The following is a 17,291-nucleotide window of genomic DNA, read 5'->3' on the forward strand; positions in this document are numbered from 1 at the left end:
TTTTAGATACTTTACATTGTGATGTTTATGATGTCACACAAAAACATCCAAATAAATGTAAATGTAAAAAAAAAAAGACATTTTAAAGCACCAAGGGTCCTGATTTTTTTTTATAATTTCTGGTGTTTTAAACCAGTGCTTGCATAATGCTTTGACCTGACGAAGTTTGACTCCCAATTCAACATTTTGCCCTGTTGTGTATTTCAAAAATATTACGTATTTTTCAGGTTGCAATTTCAAAAATGTTTGATTTCTACATTTACAAAATACTTATGTGCACATTTGTCACAACAGTATTCCAAAAAAGTTTGATTAAATGTGTTTAACAATAAACTGCATTTCATTTCTAGAACATTATACACCAACAGATGTGACGATATTATGCTGGCGTATCTGGGTGGGAAAAGTGTTTTAATGTTATTTCTGAAGGCTGCAAATAAGAGTGTCATTTAAGTAAGTTATATTGGTATATATACTAATATAACTGACAATAAATATACATTTCATCTGCAAACCCCGTCCTCCCTTAAAACTCAGTTCCTAAAGAACCCACTGTCCCATCAAAGTCTGGCCTTAAAGATAATCATTCAGTCCTCAATAAATAAAGAGTTTGATGTATCAAAGGATTTAATCAAGAATGACTGTTCGCAACAGGTCCTCCTCATTTAAGCTGATTGTAGCAATGGCACCATCATTAAACTCAAAGGACGTCCCACCATCCACCACCATGCAGGCATCCCAACACCTTGAGCGGACACAAACCCTACCGAAAACAAGAAGAGCATGAGCACTGCAGGTTTTCACAGCATTAGCTTTCAGCCTTGTTTGGTCAAAAACATGGAGAAATAGTTAATGCATTAGACAGTAAGCAACCATGTTACAGTATTTATTATTAAAGGGGGGGTTGAAATGCTCGTTTTCACTCAATATCCTGTTAATCTTGAGTACCTATAGAGTAGTACTGCAGCCTTCATAACTCCAAAAAGTGTTTAATTTTATTATATTCATAAGAGAAAGATAGTCTGTACTGATTTTTCCCGGAAAAACACGACCGGCTGGAGGCGTGACGTGTGGGCGGAGCTAAAGAATCGCGAGCGCCAGTAGGGTTTTGCGTTGAGAGCGTTTGGAAGTTGTGACATTACCGTGAGGAAAAAACCAACCAAAACAAACCATGGCTAACAGTCAGATTCAGCTGTATATTTATGATCCAGAATCAGATCCAGAGGCTGAAATTTAACAAGAGCAGCATCAGCAACAACGTCTCTATGTGGTATGCATTTACTGAAACTGTATATATTATCTTAGCGGTTTTGGAAAATGACTAAGTTCCACTGTCGTCTTTTCTTTTTTTTTTTTTTTAAGCTGTACATGTGGAAAGTGCAGTTTGATGACAACATCGCATGTTGTTTACTTGATGTGCTTACGCGCCGATAGCTAAGTTAACAACACAGAGATATTTGAAGCAGTTTTTCTCACCGCATGCGGTTCCAACACACAATCGTGACCCTTTTCGTTGGGATTGCATTATCCTTAAGAAATAAACGATGTGCAAATCCGGCGTCAAACTGGACCTTGTTTGTAAAACAACCATCTTCGAAATGCAGGGAACAAACAAAAACACTTGCACAACTCCGTTGATGCTCTGTAAAAAATAAACTCCATCCACTGGTCCCTTACTGCCGTTTCTCTTTTGGTAATCTGTCCAGGGTTGTCTTGCCCTGGCAACCAAAAACACACTTCTTTTGTGACATTTCACGACGCTCTCGCTCTGATCAGTGAATGCCTGTTGTGCTCTCAGTGCTCTGCTATACGGGAGCGCGCGCTCTTCCGGCAGACGTGCCTGTAGGACCCATATAAGGAAATTCCGCTCCATCTAACGTCACACAGAGCTATACTCGAAAAAAACTTTCCGAAACTTGTGACAAACCGGAAGGAGTATTTTTGGAACAGAAATACTCCTTCAAACGTACAACTTAATTTTTGAAACTTTGTCCATGTTTAGCATGGGAATCCAACTCTTTAACAGTGTAAAAAACTCAGTATGCCTGTAATAGCATTTCACCCCCCCTTTAAAAATGTTCATGCTTGTTCATAGAAGACTAATATTGTATTAAATTATTATAAAATTATTTACTTAAATTTATTTATTTAATTTTACAGTTGTGAAGATGGAATTTAAAACGCACTTTTTGGCAAAACCTCTTTGTCGACTATTGGAAAATACTCTGTTGACTATCGGCTCTCTTATACTGAAGAAAAGTGTGTCCTCCTCTGGGCTGAAGATCAGGGATTCGTTGTATGTTTCAGTCACTGAACACAAAATAGGGACTAATTATTTAAAATGCAGAATATTCATTTTATGAATTACAAAAATGTCATTTTAAAATACAAATGATATATGTTTCAATCACTGAACATAAGGATAAGAAACACTTAAGAAAAAAATCCCAGAATCTTAATTTTGTAAATTTAAAGGAAACAAAAAAGCCATTTGAACACACACACACACACACACACAAAAAGATTGTATTTTGAACTCACCACTTGCAATGAACTCCCGATTTAGAGGAACATCCAAACCGGTTTTTAATTTACCTAAGATAGAGAAAAGATGAAGATTGTGCCTGTAGTAGCTGATGATTATAAACTGTTCTGTCATAGAACATAAGTAATGCAGAATGTTTACAAATTGATTTAGTGCTTCTAACCTATTCTAAGGACATCCTCCACTGCCTGCTCCACAAGCTTATTAATATTGTAGGACCTGGACAACGGAAAAAAAATGATTTGGTAATCTCTTGCCTTTTTTATGAGGTGTTGTAAGATCACTTCAGTAACTGACCAGGCTTTAGATCCAGTTCCAGTGCAAATGCTGAGGCCTGAGCTCTTCTGCTTCTCCCACGGCCCGTCGTCGATGGAGATTTCATAGTATGAAGCCCTATGAAGCGAGAGGGTAAGATGAGGTTTGAAGGATTTATACTTCAACCTGTGGCAAACAGAAATCCACAAGTAAGGGGAGATGGGGCGATGCATGGAGTGAAGGAGGACAAGTGGTTGATGAAATGTTCGAGGGGTGCGACTGGTCCCAAAATGTCACAGAATGGTGGGCAGGGGCATATACCTGGAGGACAGGGACTCCCCAATGAAGATCTCATTGAGCCCTCGGACAGGAAGCAGATGAGGCCTTTCAAGACTGTTATGCGTCATACCTGTCACAAAAATATGAGAGCGTTGTTATTTTTCTGTAGAACACAAAGAATACACAAACATGTTCAGAGCAAAACTTTCTTAGAATGTAATCAAAGCTGTGTGCAGTGTTACTGCCTTTAAAGAAAGTTCCCCTCTAAAATAAAAACGTCATCATTTCCTCACCCTCATGTCGTTTCAAACCTGTATGATTTTCTTTCTTATGGTAAACAAGAATGCTGAATGCTGGTAATTAAACAATTGATGGTCCTCATTGACTTCCATAGTATATCTTTCACTAATATCGAAGTCAATGGGGACCAACAACTGTTTGGTTTTAAAAATATCCTTTAAAATATCTCATTTTGAATAAAACACCTAACCAGGAAAATGACTACAGAATGTACTATATATATATGTGTATATATATATATATATATATGTGTATATATATATATATATATATATATATATATATATATATATATATACAGTATTGTTAAAAATAATAGCAGTACAATGTGACTAACCAGAATAATCAAGGTTTTTAGTATATTTTTTATTGCTACGTGGCAAACAAGTTACCAGTAGGTTCAGTAGATTGTCAGAAAACAAACAAGACCCAGCATTCATGATATGCACGCTCTTAAGGCTGTGCAATTGGGCAATTAGTTGAAAGGGGTGTGTTCAAAAAAATATCAGTGTCTACCTTTGACTGTACAAACTCAAAACTATTTTGTACAAACATTTTTTTTTTCTGGGATTTAGCAATCCTGTGAATCACTAAACTAATATTTAGTTGTATGACCACAGTTTTTTAAAACTGCTTGACATCTGGGTGGCATGGAGTCAACCAACTTGTGGCACCTCTCAGCTGTTATTCCACTCCATGATTCTTTAACAACATTCCACAATTCATTCACATTTCTTGGTTTTGCTTCTGAAACAGCATTTTTGATATCACCCCACAAGTTCTCAGTTGGATTAAGGTCTGGAGATTGGGCTGGCCACTCCATAACATTAATTTTGTTGGTTTGGAACCAAGACTTTGCCCGTTTACTAGTGTGTTTTGGGTCATTGTCTTGTTGAAACAACCATTTCAAGGGCATGTCCTCTTCAGCATAGGGCAACATGACCTCTTCAAGTATTTTAACATATGCAAACTGATCCATGATCCCTGGTATGCGAAAAATAGGCCCAACACCATAGTAGGAGAAACATGCCCATATCATGATGCTTGCACCTCCATGCTTCACTGTCTTCACTGTGTACTGTGGCTTGAATTCAGAGTTTGGGGGTCGTCTCACAAACTGCCTGTGGCCCTTGGACCCAAAAAGAACAATTTTACTCTCATCGGTCCACAAAATGTTCCTCCATTTCTCTTTAGGCCAGTTGATGTGTTCTTTGGCAAATTGTAACCTCTTCTGCACATGCCTTTTTTTTAACAGAGGGACTTTGCGGGGGATTCTTGAAAATAGATTAGCTTCACACAGACGTCTTCTAACTGTCACAGTACTTACAGGTAACTCCAGACTGTCTTTGATCATCCTGGAGGTGATCATTGGCTGAGCCTTTGCCATTCTGGTTATTCTTCTATCCATTTTGATGGTTGTCTTCCGTTTTCTGCTTGACATCTGGGTGGCATGGAGTCAACCAACTTGTGGCACCTCTCAGCTGTTATTCCACTCCATGATTCTTTAACAACATTCCACAATTCATTCACATTTCTTGGTTTTGCTTCTGAAACAGCATTTTTGATATCACCCCACAAGTTCTCAGTTGGATTAAGGTCTGGAGATTGGGCTGGCCACTCCATAACATTAATTTTGTTGGTTTGGAACCAAGACTTTGCCCGTTTACTAGTGTGTTTTGGGTCATTGTCTTGTTGAAACAACCATTTCAAGGGCATGTCCTCTTCAGCATAGGGCAACATGACCTCTTCAAGTATTTTAACATATGCAAACTGATCCATGATCCCTGGTATGCGAAAAATAGGCCCAACACCATAGTAGGAGAAACATGCCCATATCATGATGCTTGCACCTCCATGCTTCACTGTCTTCACTGTGTACTGTGGCTTGAATTCAGAGTTTGGGGGTCGTCTCACAAACTGCCTGTGGCCCTTGGACCCAAAAAGAACAATTTTACTCTCATCAGTCCACAAAATGTTCCTCCATTTCTCTTTAGGCCAGTTGATGTGTTCTTTGGCAAATTGTAACCTCTTCTGCACATGCCTTTTTTTTAACAGAGGGACTTTGCGGGGGATTCTTGAAAATAGATTAGCTTCACACAGACGTCTTCTAACTGTCACAGTACTTACAGGTAACTCCAGACTGTCTTTGATCATCCTGGAGGTGATCATTGGCTGAGCCTTTGCCATTCTGGTTATTCTTCTATCCATTTTGATGGTTGTCTTCCGTTTTCTTCCACGTCTCTCTGGTTTTGCTCTCCATTTTAAGGCATTGGAGATCATTTTAGCTGAACAGCCTATCATTTTTTGCACCTCTTTATAGGTTTTCCCCTCTCTAATCAACTTTTTAATCAAAGTACGCTGTTCTTCTGAACAATGTCTTGAACGACCCATTTTCCTCAGCTTTCAAATGCATGTTCAACAAGTGTTGGCTTCATCCTTAAATAGGGGCCACCTGATTCACACCTGTTTCTTCACAAAATTGATGACCTCAGTGATTGAATGCCACACTGCTATTTTTTTGAACACACCCCTTTCAACTAATTCAACTAATTGCCCAATTGCACAGCCTTAAGAGCGTGCATATCATGAATGCTGAGTCTCATTTGTTTTCTGAGAATCTACTGAACCTACTGGTAACTTGTTTGCCACGTAGCAATAAAAAAATATACAAAAAACCTTGATTATTCTGGTTAGTCACATTGTACTGCTATTATTTTGAACAATACTGTATTTACAATTTTGTAAAACTGTTGATACATGCTATTTTATAAAACTATTATGAAAAAAATGCAGGTGCATTAAACACTCTAATTCTCATGATTGAAATACAGTAATAAAATTAATCTTTTCTCCTTCTTTTGCTGTGAAATATGGCCTAGACATTTTTTTGATATTATTTGTAAGACTCTGAAGTCAGAAGAGCAGCACAGAGGAGAGATGTATTAAGACAGTAATGATGCGTACTGCTCTGAGTGTCTGTAGTGATGCGGTGCGCCTTCTTGTGCTGCTCCAGGCTCAGCTGCAGCTCATGCAGGTCCACTGGAGTCGGGTTGATCCCGGTGCCCTCCAAGTACATACGGATGCGCTGACGCCACTGCCACCTAGCAAATAGAGTAACTTTCTTTAAAAAAAAAAAAGAGAAAGGAAAGACATAGGGATACATCATAGAAGATTAACATAAACATTTAATCAGTTTATAAAGTTGGCTGAGGTGGATTATATTTGTATGTCAGGTACTAATCATCAGAATTAATGGATTTAATTCAGTTTAATTCAACTATAATTTTAGTGGACAAATTTAATTGTTAACACACATTTAATTGTTTCTGAGCAGCCAAGCACCTCCCCCAAGAAGAAAACCAATCCTTATCCCATAAGAAACAGTTATTAGCTAGTAATATTAACTTTCCAGTGGGGTACACAGTCTATATCAAACTTACTTTTAATAAGAATGGCTCACTTGAACTAAAACTTCTTTAACAAGAGGGAAAAGTACTTTTGCTGAGTATTTCTGCAAGAGAAGTGGAAGAAAACAACTGACTGCAAATTGGATAACTGCTGATCGTACCAACCTGAACTCACCCTTCCTGAGTTTCTGTAAGGCCTCTGAAAAGGCATGTGTATAGTGCACAGGTAAACACAGGTGACCCTCTGACCTATAAAAACACAGCTACAATATATATTTATAAAACAAACAGGAAATGTCAACTCATTGTAGGATAGCTTTTATTACCTTTCTGGGTCTGTATTGACCCCCAATACAGGTTTGTTCTTATCATACACTTTACTGGCAACTAGCAGCATGGTGCCATCACCTGTGAAATAAACAAGGCGGTTTGAATTGTACAAAAGAGAAAAGTAGTACATGAAATTTTTCACGTGTCAACCAGTGCACAGTTAAAATGATCAAACCTAAAAAGCAAATCCTGAGCTTTACCTCCAGCAGAGATGATGGCATCGGCCCATCGTACGGTGTCCTCATCATACTCGCCTCTTTTGACAATGCGCACCTCAATCCCTTCTTTCCTACAAAAATAAAAGAAGGGCAATTTTGAAAATTGTTTCAAAATTAATTCAAATCCTGTTTGAATTAGTTTCCATTTCTGAACATCATCATCTTACTGTAGGCTGTCCACGATCTGTCCAACATTGATGGTGTGTATATTGTGTCTCTCCAGAAGCCCACTGTAACTGGATCCTTTCAGGGCAAGCTGTGATGACAAGTAGAAGACAGGATTAAATATCATAAATGGTGTAATTCTTCTTAAAAAAAAAAAAAAAAACTGTGTATATTGGGGTGTTAGTTGGATTTGGACCCTGGACTTGGCATTGTTGGTGACCTTTTAAATATTTAAGCCTATTTTTCATGCTGCTGAATCAAACTGACAATAGTAGATAATGTAATGTGTAATATGAATGATCTGTGAGCTATGAGGTTGTTAACTGATATTTGCTTTTATTGAAGCCATCGTCCTGCCAAAATTGTGCCAAAATAACTCTTTAGTGCCTGTACACTCCCATGAAGCACAACAAATAATATATGCTGAATTTAGAAATGCATAAAAAAGTAAACTATTATTTTTTCTTCCATAAAAGAAGTTGTAAAAACAGCAAGAGTAGAGTGGCGGTTTTCATAAGCAATCAAACTACTTGACTATTTTTGTATGCATATTATGTATATTTTGCAGTAAAATCAATAGTTAAATATTTCTGCATCATTTTTAGTTTGATTGCTTTTGTAATGCTTCATAGTACTGTAGATTGTAATACTTTTTTGCTTCAAATCAGTCTGTAATATGTTTCACCTCGAAACTGGTTGCGTCATGGCATAAAACTCTTTAAAAATACCTTTATTTATTATTATTATTATTATTATTATTATTATTATTTGTAAATCCCCTTGGGAAAATGATAGGGATAAATAATTCCTAAACCAAGGCTGCTGCAAAAGTGGGAGGGGTCAACTTTTAGTATGCAAATATTACAATAACCTCACCGTCAGTGGATAGATTTTGTTTTTAGATTTAGTAACAAGACAAACCGATGTTTTTAGTCAATGCGCAGAGATTAACAGGTGTATTCACTTCTTCACAAGTGTCTGCTTACCAGCTGTTTGAAATCCTCCTCCGACAGTCCCGCATAGCGATATCTCTGCTGCTCGAATTCATATCGTGTGGTTTTAGTCACAACAGCCACCTTCGCCGGTGTGAAGCCGCTTTCAGCTCGCGAGGAAACTTTACACGCGGCGGTCTGATGAAAACACACACGACTACAACAGCTCCCAGTGAAACCCGCCACTAGTGGATTTCCATAGGAAAGAGATTTTCTTAAGGCTCGGGATAGCATATTACTCCCGCAAAATAATATTGGGAAAATAACCGGAAACCAAACAATTAATTACACCATGAAAACTGTCAGTCATTCGGTGCTTTAATCCTGCCCTGTCAAAACTACTAACTTACCGCGAGAAATCTATTAAAATGGCTTTACGGGCTTCAAAATGCTGCTGGTGTTAGGCAAAGTAAATAAAAGCAATGTAAAGTCTACTAAACACACAAGACTGGTTTAAATAAGGTGGTCGTAAAGTGTTAATGTAGTTGATGGAAGCAGAATCATTCAGTGAGTGACCAATGGCAAAGCACCTAAGGCTGTGGCTCTGACTAACGTTAGCAGGTTCTCACCCGCTGGTCTCGTAGTTTTGGAAGTGCAGGTCACATTTGCTGAAGTTTTCGTGCACGATGCCCTTAAGTGTATGTGAACAGCTAACAGTTAGCTGATTACAGCTGTCAGTTGTAGCATGCCAAACTGGCCACCAACTCTACCTCTCCAAGCGCGGTGAGCAATCACATCCCCGTCTATATTAACGACAGAGAGCGCGAGTCTGAGCGATCTACGGAAACCTGACGTTTAGCGTCTTCCTATATGCAGAACTTCAAATCACAAACTTGAGGCTAATAAAAACATCAGATCCCACACTCACACGTGCCGCCATCTTTAAAGCACGTAGCGCTGACTCGGTGGGCGTGGCTTTGTATAGAGTTTTTGTGCACTAGTGTGCCCATTCTTTACTTGCGCCCAGTGTGAAGTTTAGACATCTAGCTTTTACCCGTCTACCGTAAGGCTTCTAGAATCGTATAACCATTTTACGGTAATTCCAGTTGTTGAACCAGGGGCGTTGCTAGACCTAAAGCTCTACTGGGGCACAGGCCCCCATTACTTTTTCTATCACCTTTTTCTTGAAAGCCTGCTGTATGCAAGTGTGCAACACAATGTACTGTACAAACTTGCGTTTCTTAAACCAATATTCCTACATTGCAACAATACTGAGTAAGGTAGTTTATAAAACCAAGTCAGTGGGCATTAGTAGCATAAATAATTTTTCAAGATAAAAGATTCTTGAGCATGCGAATCAGATTAAATGTTTCAATGAATGATCCACAATACAAACTGGAAATATAGAAATATAGAAGATAAAGTTTGTTTATTTTTATTAATTTAATAAACTCAGTTATCCTTAACCTGGATGCCTTCTGTAAAATCATCAAAGATTATGTTAGGTAATCTCAAATGATTAAACATTATTATTATTATTATTATTATTATTTTCTTTTATTTCACACTGAATAGAAAGTAATCTTTTCCAATAACTTTAAACTGATATTTACATTTTATGGGCTTGTTTTTTTTTTTACCTTTATAAAACCATTTTTTTCCCCCTAAAATACTTTTTTTAATTCAAATTCTTACTTAATCAGTGAATTAGAATAATAAGAAATTTGGGGCTGTTACCAAGCAAATTAAATGAACACAGAAGCTGCATCTGAAGTGGCATTTAGATGTATACACACACCGTTTAATGCAAGACATTAATGGATTTTACCTGCAAATACAAATGCATAAAATTTATTTATTATAGTGTCCCGCAATGAATGTAGCAAAATTCAATGTGCATATTGAAAATGCATTCCGAGCTGGTCACGTGTCCACTAGGGGTGTAACGATACGCGTATTCGTATTGAACCGTTCGGTACGACGCTTTCGGTTCGGTACGCGGTACGCATTATGTATACCGAACGGTTCGTTGGAGTAATTAATTATATTTGAAAAAAAAAAAAAAAAGAGAGAGAAAGAAATATAATGATATGCGTTCAACAAGGTAGCCCAATAACCCAAACAACGTAACAGGCAACGCCCCTGACACTCCCGAAGAAGAAAAAAACACCATCTTATATGTTTATGTTAGGCTACTCAGTCAGGCGCTCGCTCACTCAGTACACGCTGAAGGCTCGTTGCAAAATAGCCAATGCGTTTAACAGACTAGAAATGAGAAGATCCTCCAATAACCAACAGGTCTGGTGTTTGGGTGCACTTTGGATTCCCTTTAAGCTATAATGGTGATGGCAAGAGAGTGGTGGATAAATAAACAACGGTATGTCGCATCTGCAACATGACAGGGTACACCAGCGGGATTACAAAAAAAAAAAAAAAAAAACAGCGGGAATATCTGGGATATATGCGTCAGTACTATCTGGGAAAAGACGAAAAAAAGGAGAAACATGCACGCAGCAAACTATCCCTGCAGCATTTAGACACTATAGCTTACAGGGAATCCAACCCAAACACCAGACCTGTTGGTTATTTTAGGATCTTATATTTCTGGTCTGTTAAATGCATTAGACATTTTGCAACGAGCCTTCAGCGCGTGCTGAGTGAGCGAGCGCCTTAGGGGCAGTTCACATATCGTGCCTAAAAACGCATGGAAAACGCTAAGCGCGTCTTTCTCCTGAGGCGTCTGTCTTTGCTAAGCAACAATGACGTGCTCTCTCCATGAGACGCGGAAATTTCAGCGAAGGATAAATGGATTTGCAGCTCTAAAAATCGCTTGCAGTAGCTCTGCTACTGAATTTATTTCAAAATTGCAATCCATATACAACTATGATCAGCTGTTCCTTCATCTTGGCTGAGCTCTCAACGTTGTTACGGGAAAGGATGAAGCTGATTGGTTGGTTCTTGTCACATGACCCGCGGTGCGCTTGCGGCATTCTGAAAAGTTGAGATGTTTTTACATTTTGCTGTATCTAAAACGTATCGAACCGAACCGAACCGAACCGTGACATCAGTGTATCGTATCGAACCGAACCGTGAATTTTGTGAACCGTTACACCCCTAGTGTCCACCCATTGCGCCATGTCAATCACTACGTGAACAAGGCGGGGCTTACAGAAGGTCAAGAGACTCAAGACTCAAGAAGAGGATTCAAGTGAGAGAACATTGACAAGACAGTTTGTCCGCGTATGTTTTGATCATTTCGGTTTATGGCTTCAATATTTCATTCGCATTTGTGGGCGGAGCTGAAACGCTGCTATCATCTGATTGGTCGAATCGCTCCACCTTCAGCTTGGTCTTTTCATTTTTTCAGGCAGAATAAGAGTCAGTGCGAGTGAAGCACTGTAATGTCTGAAACCACCGCTCACTGTTAATTAGCATAATATTTGAATCAGATGTAGCTGGGCACATAATTCGTGCTGCTGCGACTTGCAAGAGACCCTGTTAAATTATTTCTAGGTTATATATTGTATAAATATTGTCCCACTGATAAAAACAGTGCAAATAGTTATGTCTCTTTGGATAACAGTGAAGTGGAAATAAATATAGTTACATTTATGAAATAAAATTAAATAGGATTTTTTGGGAAGGTAAGTCTGGCCAGTTATACAGCAACGCGAGTCAGATGAGTCTGAAGATCTGAGCTGAATTTGGTGAAACATTAAAGTTCTAGTCTGTGTCAATTACTCTCATAATAAATAATAATAATAATGTTACCAGTATTTTTCGGACTATAAGTCGCACCTAAGTATAATTTGCATCAGTCCAAAAATACGTCATGATGAGGAAAAAAACATATATAAGTCGTACTGGACTTAGTCACGTTTATTCAGAACCAAGAGAAAACATTACCGTCTACAGCCGCGAGAGGGCGCTCTATGTTTTCAGTGTAGGCTACAGGAGCACTGAGCAGCATAGAGTGCCCTCTCGCGGCTGTAGGCTGTAGATCTTGGTTCATTTAACTTGGTTCATGTCAAATTAATTTTGATAAATAAGTCGCACCTGACTGTAAATCACAGGACCAGCCAAACTATGAAAAGAAGTGCGACTTATAGTCTGGAAAATACGATAAATATATGTTGTCTTTCTCAAGCCCAACAAAGAAGACTTAAAAGAGAAGCATCATTCAATTTAGTATGTAATAAAATGAATATTACTAATTTATTTAAGAAATGTAACTATATTAATTTTCACAATTATTTATTAATGTCACACACACATTCCTAGTGCCTTATGACTTAAAAGATGAGAGTGGTAAATGTTACAGACATGGAACTGTTAAGACCGAGCTCAAAGTGGAGCGATTCGACCAATCAGATGAAAGCAGCGTTTCAGATCCGCCCACAATTGCGAATGAAATATTGAAGCCATAAACCGAAATGATCAAAACATACATGGACCATCTGTCTTGTCCATGTTCTCTCACTTGAAGTCTTGAGCCTCTTCTTGGACCCTATTTTAACGATCTGAAACGCAAGTGTCAAAGCGCAAGTAAGTTTGTGGGCGGGTCTCGGCGCTGTTGCTATTTTCCCGGCGGGATAAATGGCTCTTGCGCCCGGCGCAAATCTAAAGTGGGTTGGTCTGAAGCAGCTTCATTATTCATAGGTGTGGTTTGGGCGTAACGTGAAATAAACCAATCAGAGCGTCATCCAACATTCCCTTTAAAAGCAGGTGCGCAAGTTCCATTATGGATTGCTATTATTATGGCGTATTTACCAGGCGCACGCCAGGAGCGGTTCACAGCCGAGGAGACTGATGTTCTTGTAAGAGCAGTGAAAGACAGAGAAGTGGTGTTGTATGGGGATGGGAGAATAATTAGCCTGAATAATTTGTAAGCTAGATTTATGCCTATTTTGTTCACATCTTCGTGGCACACCACAATGATTTCCGTCATCTCATGTGTTAATATTTTTTTAGTATAACAATTTATGATTTGCAAAAATAACTGTTGCATCTGTGTAGATTACATGAGCAAAGTGTATGCGCCTTGTGCACGCTATACATTATGGTCAAGCATGCGCCCTTAAAATAGCATAATGAACAACGCGCAACGCGCCACTGACTTTAGACTAGGTTTTTTCTGGTCAGTGGCGCAATTGTTTAATGGAACAGCAAAATAGCACCAGGGATTGTTTGCGCCGGAACACGCCTCCTTTTTTGCGCTGAACCGCCCAGGGAGCGCAAGTTCATTCACTAGTTTAGCGACGTGCTTCTGTGGAGGGAAAAGCGCGCTTTGCGCGGGTGCAAGATAGGAATGACACATGCGTTGGTGTACAAAGTCAATTGCGCTGGTTGCAAGATAGGGCCCCTTGAGTCTTGAGTCTCTTGACCTTCTGGAAGCCCCGCCTTGTTCACGCAGTGATTGACATGGCGGGAGGGGGCGAAAACGTGATCGGCTCGGAATGCATTTTCAATGTGCACATTGAATTTTGCTACATTCATTGCGGGACACTGAATGAAAATGCAATTGTAAGTGTCTTGACTGTGAGTGTTAATGCAATTAAGAAAAATAGCATTTGAATGATGATTTTGCCACAGTTTTTGCTTGAACATTTTTATACATATCTAATAATTTCTGTAATACATTTTCATTTTAATTTTGCAACTTATAAAGCGTTAAAATTAGAATTAATTTTACATATTAAAACTAGTGTGTGAAATGGCAAATGAAAATGATTTAATTTAATTTTCATTTCCATTTTGCACCAAAGGTTGCACAAATGTATTGGAAAATGTAAATGTAAATACAGAAATGCATTGCTATTTTACACATTGCACTGTCATTTTGCATATTACATTCCAAATTGAATATTGCTACCCATATGCTTCCATAGTGGCTGTGTTTGGAATATTTTTTTGTTGGTGATATAGAGACAATATGGTGTCTAAAACGTAAGTCTCAATGACGTATTGTTTATTGAGCTGTTGTAAAAAATCAACTGTAGGGGTGTTTACTCCCTAACGTCAAATCGCACATTGTTAAAACAACAATTATGATATCGCATACGATACGCGCCTGTAGTGCACAAAACTCATCAATTAATGTGTATTGGAGACGCGAATCGTTTGAAACGATTCAGTTCGATTTGGTGAACTGTTTCAAAAAGATCCGGTGTTTCGTGCATACAGAGTTGTTCACAGTGTTAAAGAGATTCTCATGCTAAACATGGGCAAAGTTTAAAAAAATAATTTAGAAGAATCACTGAGAATTTCTATGTGGAAACTCTTAAGAGTGGTACAAGTTTTTTTTTTAGATCGTGGATCTAATGACATAGATGAGAACGGAACTCCTTATATGAGCATTTCTCCCAGAAAAGCGTGCCCGCACACACATTGACCAGAGGAGAGCGAGACCGCGCACATCAAGGCGTTTCAAAATCGTCGTCAGCGCTGCATAGGATTGTTCGAGAATGCCTCCAAATAAGTGCATTTTTGGATGTGATGGAAAATTAACATGTTCAGCTTCCCCAAGAACCAGTTACATGAACAGTGGATGCCGTTTGTTTTTCTGGGGCAGCAACGGAGTGTATCAAGTGCCTTTGTGTGTTCTGGTCATTTGAGTGACGAATGTTTTATAAACAAGGTCCAGGTCAACGCTGGATTTTCACATCGTTTGCCCTTAAAAAATGGAGCTGTCCCTGTGATAACAGACCCCATTCATGTAAGTACACTGAAAAAAGCAATAAGTAAATTTAGTTAATTTTTATTTGGCAAGTTTTTGCACAAGCATTTTTCAAGTAAATTTAACACATTTGGAAATTAAGTAAATTTACTTAACTAAGTTAAGTAAAAAAAAAAAAAAAAAAAAAAAAAAGTACATTTTATTGAGTAAAATTTAATTAAATAATATTAAATTAATGCATTTAGCAGACACTTTTATCCAAAGCATCTTAAAGTGTATTCAGGCTAACAATTTTCACCTATCATGTGTTCCTGGGGAATCGAACCCCCAAACTTGCACTCGCTAATGCAATGTTCTACCACTGAGCTACAGGAACACTTCAAGATTTTGTGAAAAATAAGTGAAAATTTCACTTACTTACTTTTTTATTTTGGAAAAGTTTTTACACTAACAAAAAACCCGAAGCAGATATTCTAGAAATTTCTAAATGTAAAATATTTTTTTTTCAAAACAGTTTTATCAAATGAGGGTAAATAAGTCTCTCACTTCTGTCCCTTTAAACCAGTTTACAGCAAAGACAGCACGAAGGACTGGATGCACATGATAAATATTCTGCAATTAAGAAAACAGACAAAAGAAATAGCACTGTAAAACCTGATAAGTAAACTTTACTCAAACCGTTTGAGTAAATAGATTGCCTTGATTTAAACCACACTGTTAAATGTCGCTGTAGATTTAGCAGCACATTACTGTAAAAACCTACAGTACAATACTTCATTTTTATATTACAGTAAAATACTGTAATTTGCATTGCATTCTGAGTAATATTGTTTGAGCGGGAACATTTTACAGAATATTTTAGTGTTGCTGTAACCTAGCTGTAACTTGGCTGTAATATGCCAGGCAATAATACAGAATTGCTGTAAACAGCGCGTCACCTGACAGACGACGTCACAACACAACTGCCGCAGCTCACTTACAGATGTCTGAACGTCTCTCTCTGTGGAAATCTGGAAGTTTGGTAAGTTAATTTTAAATTTTATAATTAGGTTTAAGGAGTACATAGCTTTTAGTGTGAAATGACAGTGGAAGTTTAGCCAGCGAACGTTGCAAAAACACCGTTAGAGAGTTAACTTTAAATGTCTAACATTACTCGCTGTTTCCCTCTTGTCCCGTCATTTTCATCTAACGTTAACTCGGCGAATTATACCTGATTTATTTCGACCAAACCAGACCTAGTGATTGTTGAAGATTGTTACTGTGAGTTTTATTTTGTTTATGTCGAATTTGAATGTAGTGTGTTTTACAATGGTCTGTGAGGTAAAATTACTATATTTGCTAATGGAGTCTGGTAGGATTAATAACTAATATGTCTCTGTAGGGATCCTTTCCATAATGTTCGATCCGAGCCTGTCACCAAGAAATTATAGTATTATAATAGACACTGTGCTCCAACTGCTAAAAAGATTTGCAGTCTGTGACTGTTTCCCGGATGATGTGCTGCAGCGCGTCGCGGTCTATTTGAAGTCGTTTAGAAACAAACAAAAAAAAAATCTAAAAAAGGCTTAAAAAATATGTTATTTTCATCTGCAACGTAAATATGTGATTTGGGCTTCAGGGATTTCATTTAATTAAGGCGGGAGACCCAGTTCTGTAGCATTGCGATTGCAATGACAAATAATGATTAATTAAAAATATGAATAAAGGTATAAATTGCCTTTATCAAAGTTAATAATGATCTATTAGTCAACAAAGACCCATGCATGCCAAAAAAAAGTGTAAAAATTTAAAAAAAAATCAGAAACAGAGGCTTATAATTTTTTACTATATGTTAGATGTACTGTTGGATTGAATGAAATACAGTGATGTGTTAACTTATACATCCACGGCAAGTAACGCGTAATTGAATAAAATGTATTTTGATTTCTTACAGCTCTACAGTGTGGGCCACTTATTTTTGCAGCCTGGGAATGAGTTTTCTGTAAGTATTAGCCATTTTAATACAATGTTTTAAAGGGTTACTTCACCCAAAAATGAAAATTCCGTCATTAATTACTCATCCTCACGTCTCTCCAAACCCCTAAGACCTTGGTTCATCTTCTACACAGATTGAGACTTCTTCCAGCATCAGAAGTTGAAGTGGAGAGGGGAGATTCAGTCTCTGCTGACTGAGATGGAGAATGA

General features: G+C 37.9%; 1 protein-coding gene across 3 annotated transcripts; it reads right to left on the bottom strand.

The window, feature by feature from the left end:
- Positions 1 to 113: 113 nt before the first annotated feature.
- On the bottom strand, positions 114 to 9,412 carry LOC113038624 (NAD kinase 2, mitochondrial-like). Of its 3 annotated transcripts, none has more exons than XM_026196202.1 (12): positions 8,486 to 9,409; positions 7,502 to 7,590; positions 7,317 to 7,405; positions 7,113 to 7,194; positions 6,952 to 7,035; positions 6,344 to 6,480; positions 3,122 to 3,209; positions 2,843 to 2,986; positions 2,709 to 2,764; positions 2,542 to 2,595; positions 2,187 to 2,310; positions 114 to 763 (listed from the first exon to the last, which is right to left on the bottom strand). In XM_026196202.1, the coding sequence occupies exons 1-12, from the start codon at positions 8,723 to 8,725 to the stop codon at positions 628 to 630; spliced, it is 1,323 nt and encodes a 440-aa protein (XP_026051987.1). In that variant the 5' UTR covers positions 8,726 to 9,409; the 3' UTR covers positions 114 to 627. The 3 variants fall into 3 exon arrangements, with proteins under 3 accessions (XP_026051987.1, XP_026051988.1, XP_026051989.1); XM_026196203.1 differs by having other exon boundaries at positions 2,843 to 2,938; positions 8,486 to 9,407; XM_026196204.1 differs by lacking the exons at positions 2,187 to 2,310; positions 2,542 to 2,595 and having other exon boundaries at positions 8,486 to 9,412.
- Between the last annotated feature and the right edge of the window lie 7,879 nt (positions 9,413 to 17,291).

The sequence above is a fragment of the Carassius auratus genome, chromosome 21, assembly GCF_003368295.1.
Source record: "Carassius auratus strain Wakin chromosome 21, ASM336829v1, whole genome shotgun sequence".
NCBI classification, from domain to species: Eukaryota; Metazoa; Chordata; class Actinopteri; order Cypriniformes; family Cyprinidae; genus Carassius; species Carassius auratus.

Coding starts and splice junctions, on each gene's coding strand:
- LOC113038624 (XM_026196202.1), bottom strand. CDS start 8,725: ATGCTATCCCGAGCCTTAAGAAAATCTCTTTCCTATGGAAATCCACTA. Junction 2,987..3,121: donor GGGGAGTCCCTGTCCTCCAG/GTATATGCCCCT, acceptor TGTTTGCCACAG/GTTGAAGTATAAATCCTTCA. Junction 2,765..2,842: donor GGAACTGGATCTAAAGCCTG/GTCAGTTACTGA, acceptor TCCGTTGTCCAG/GTCCTACAATATTAATAAGC.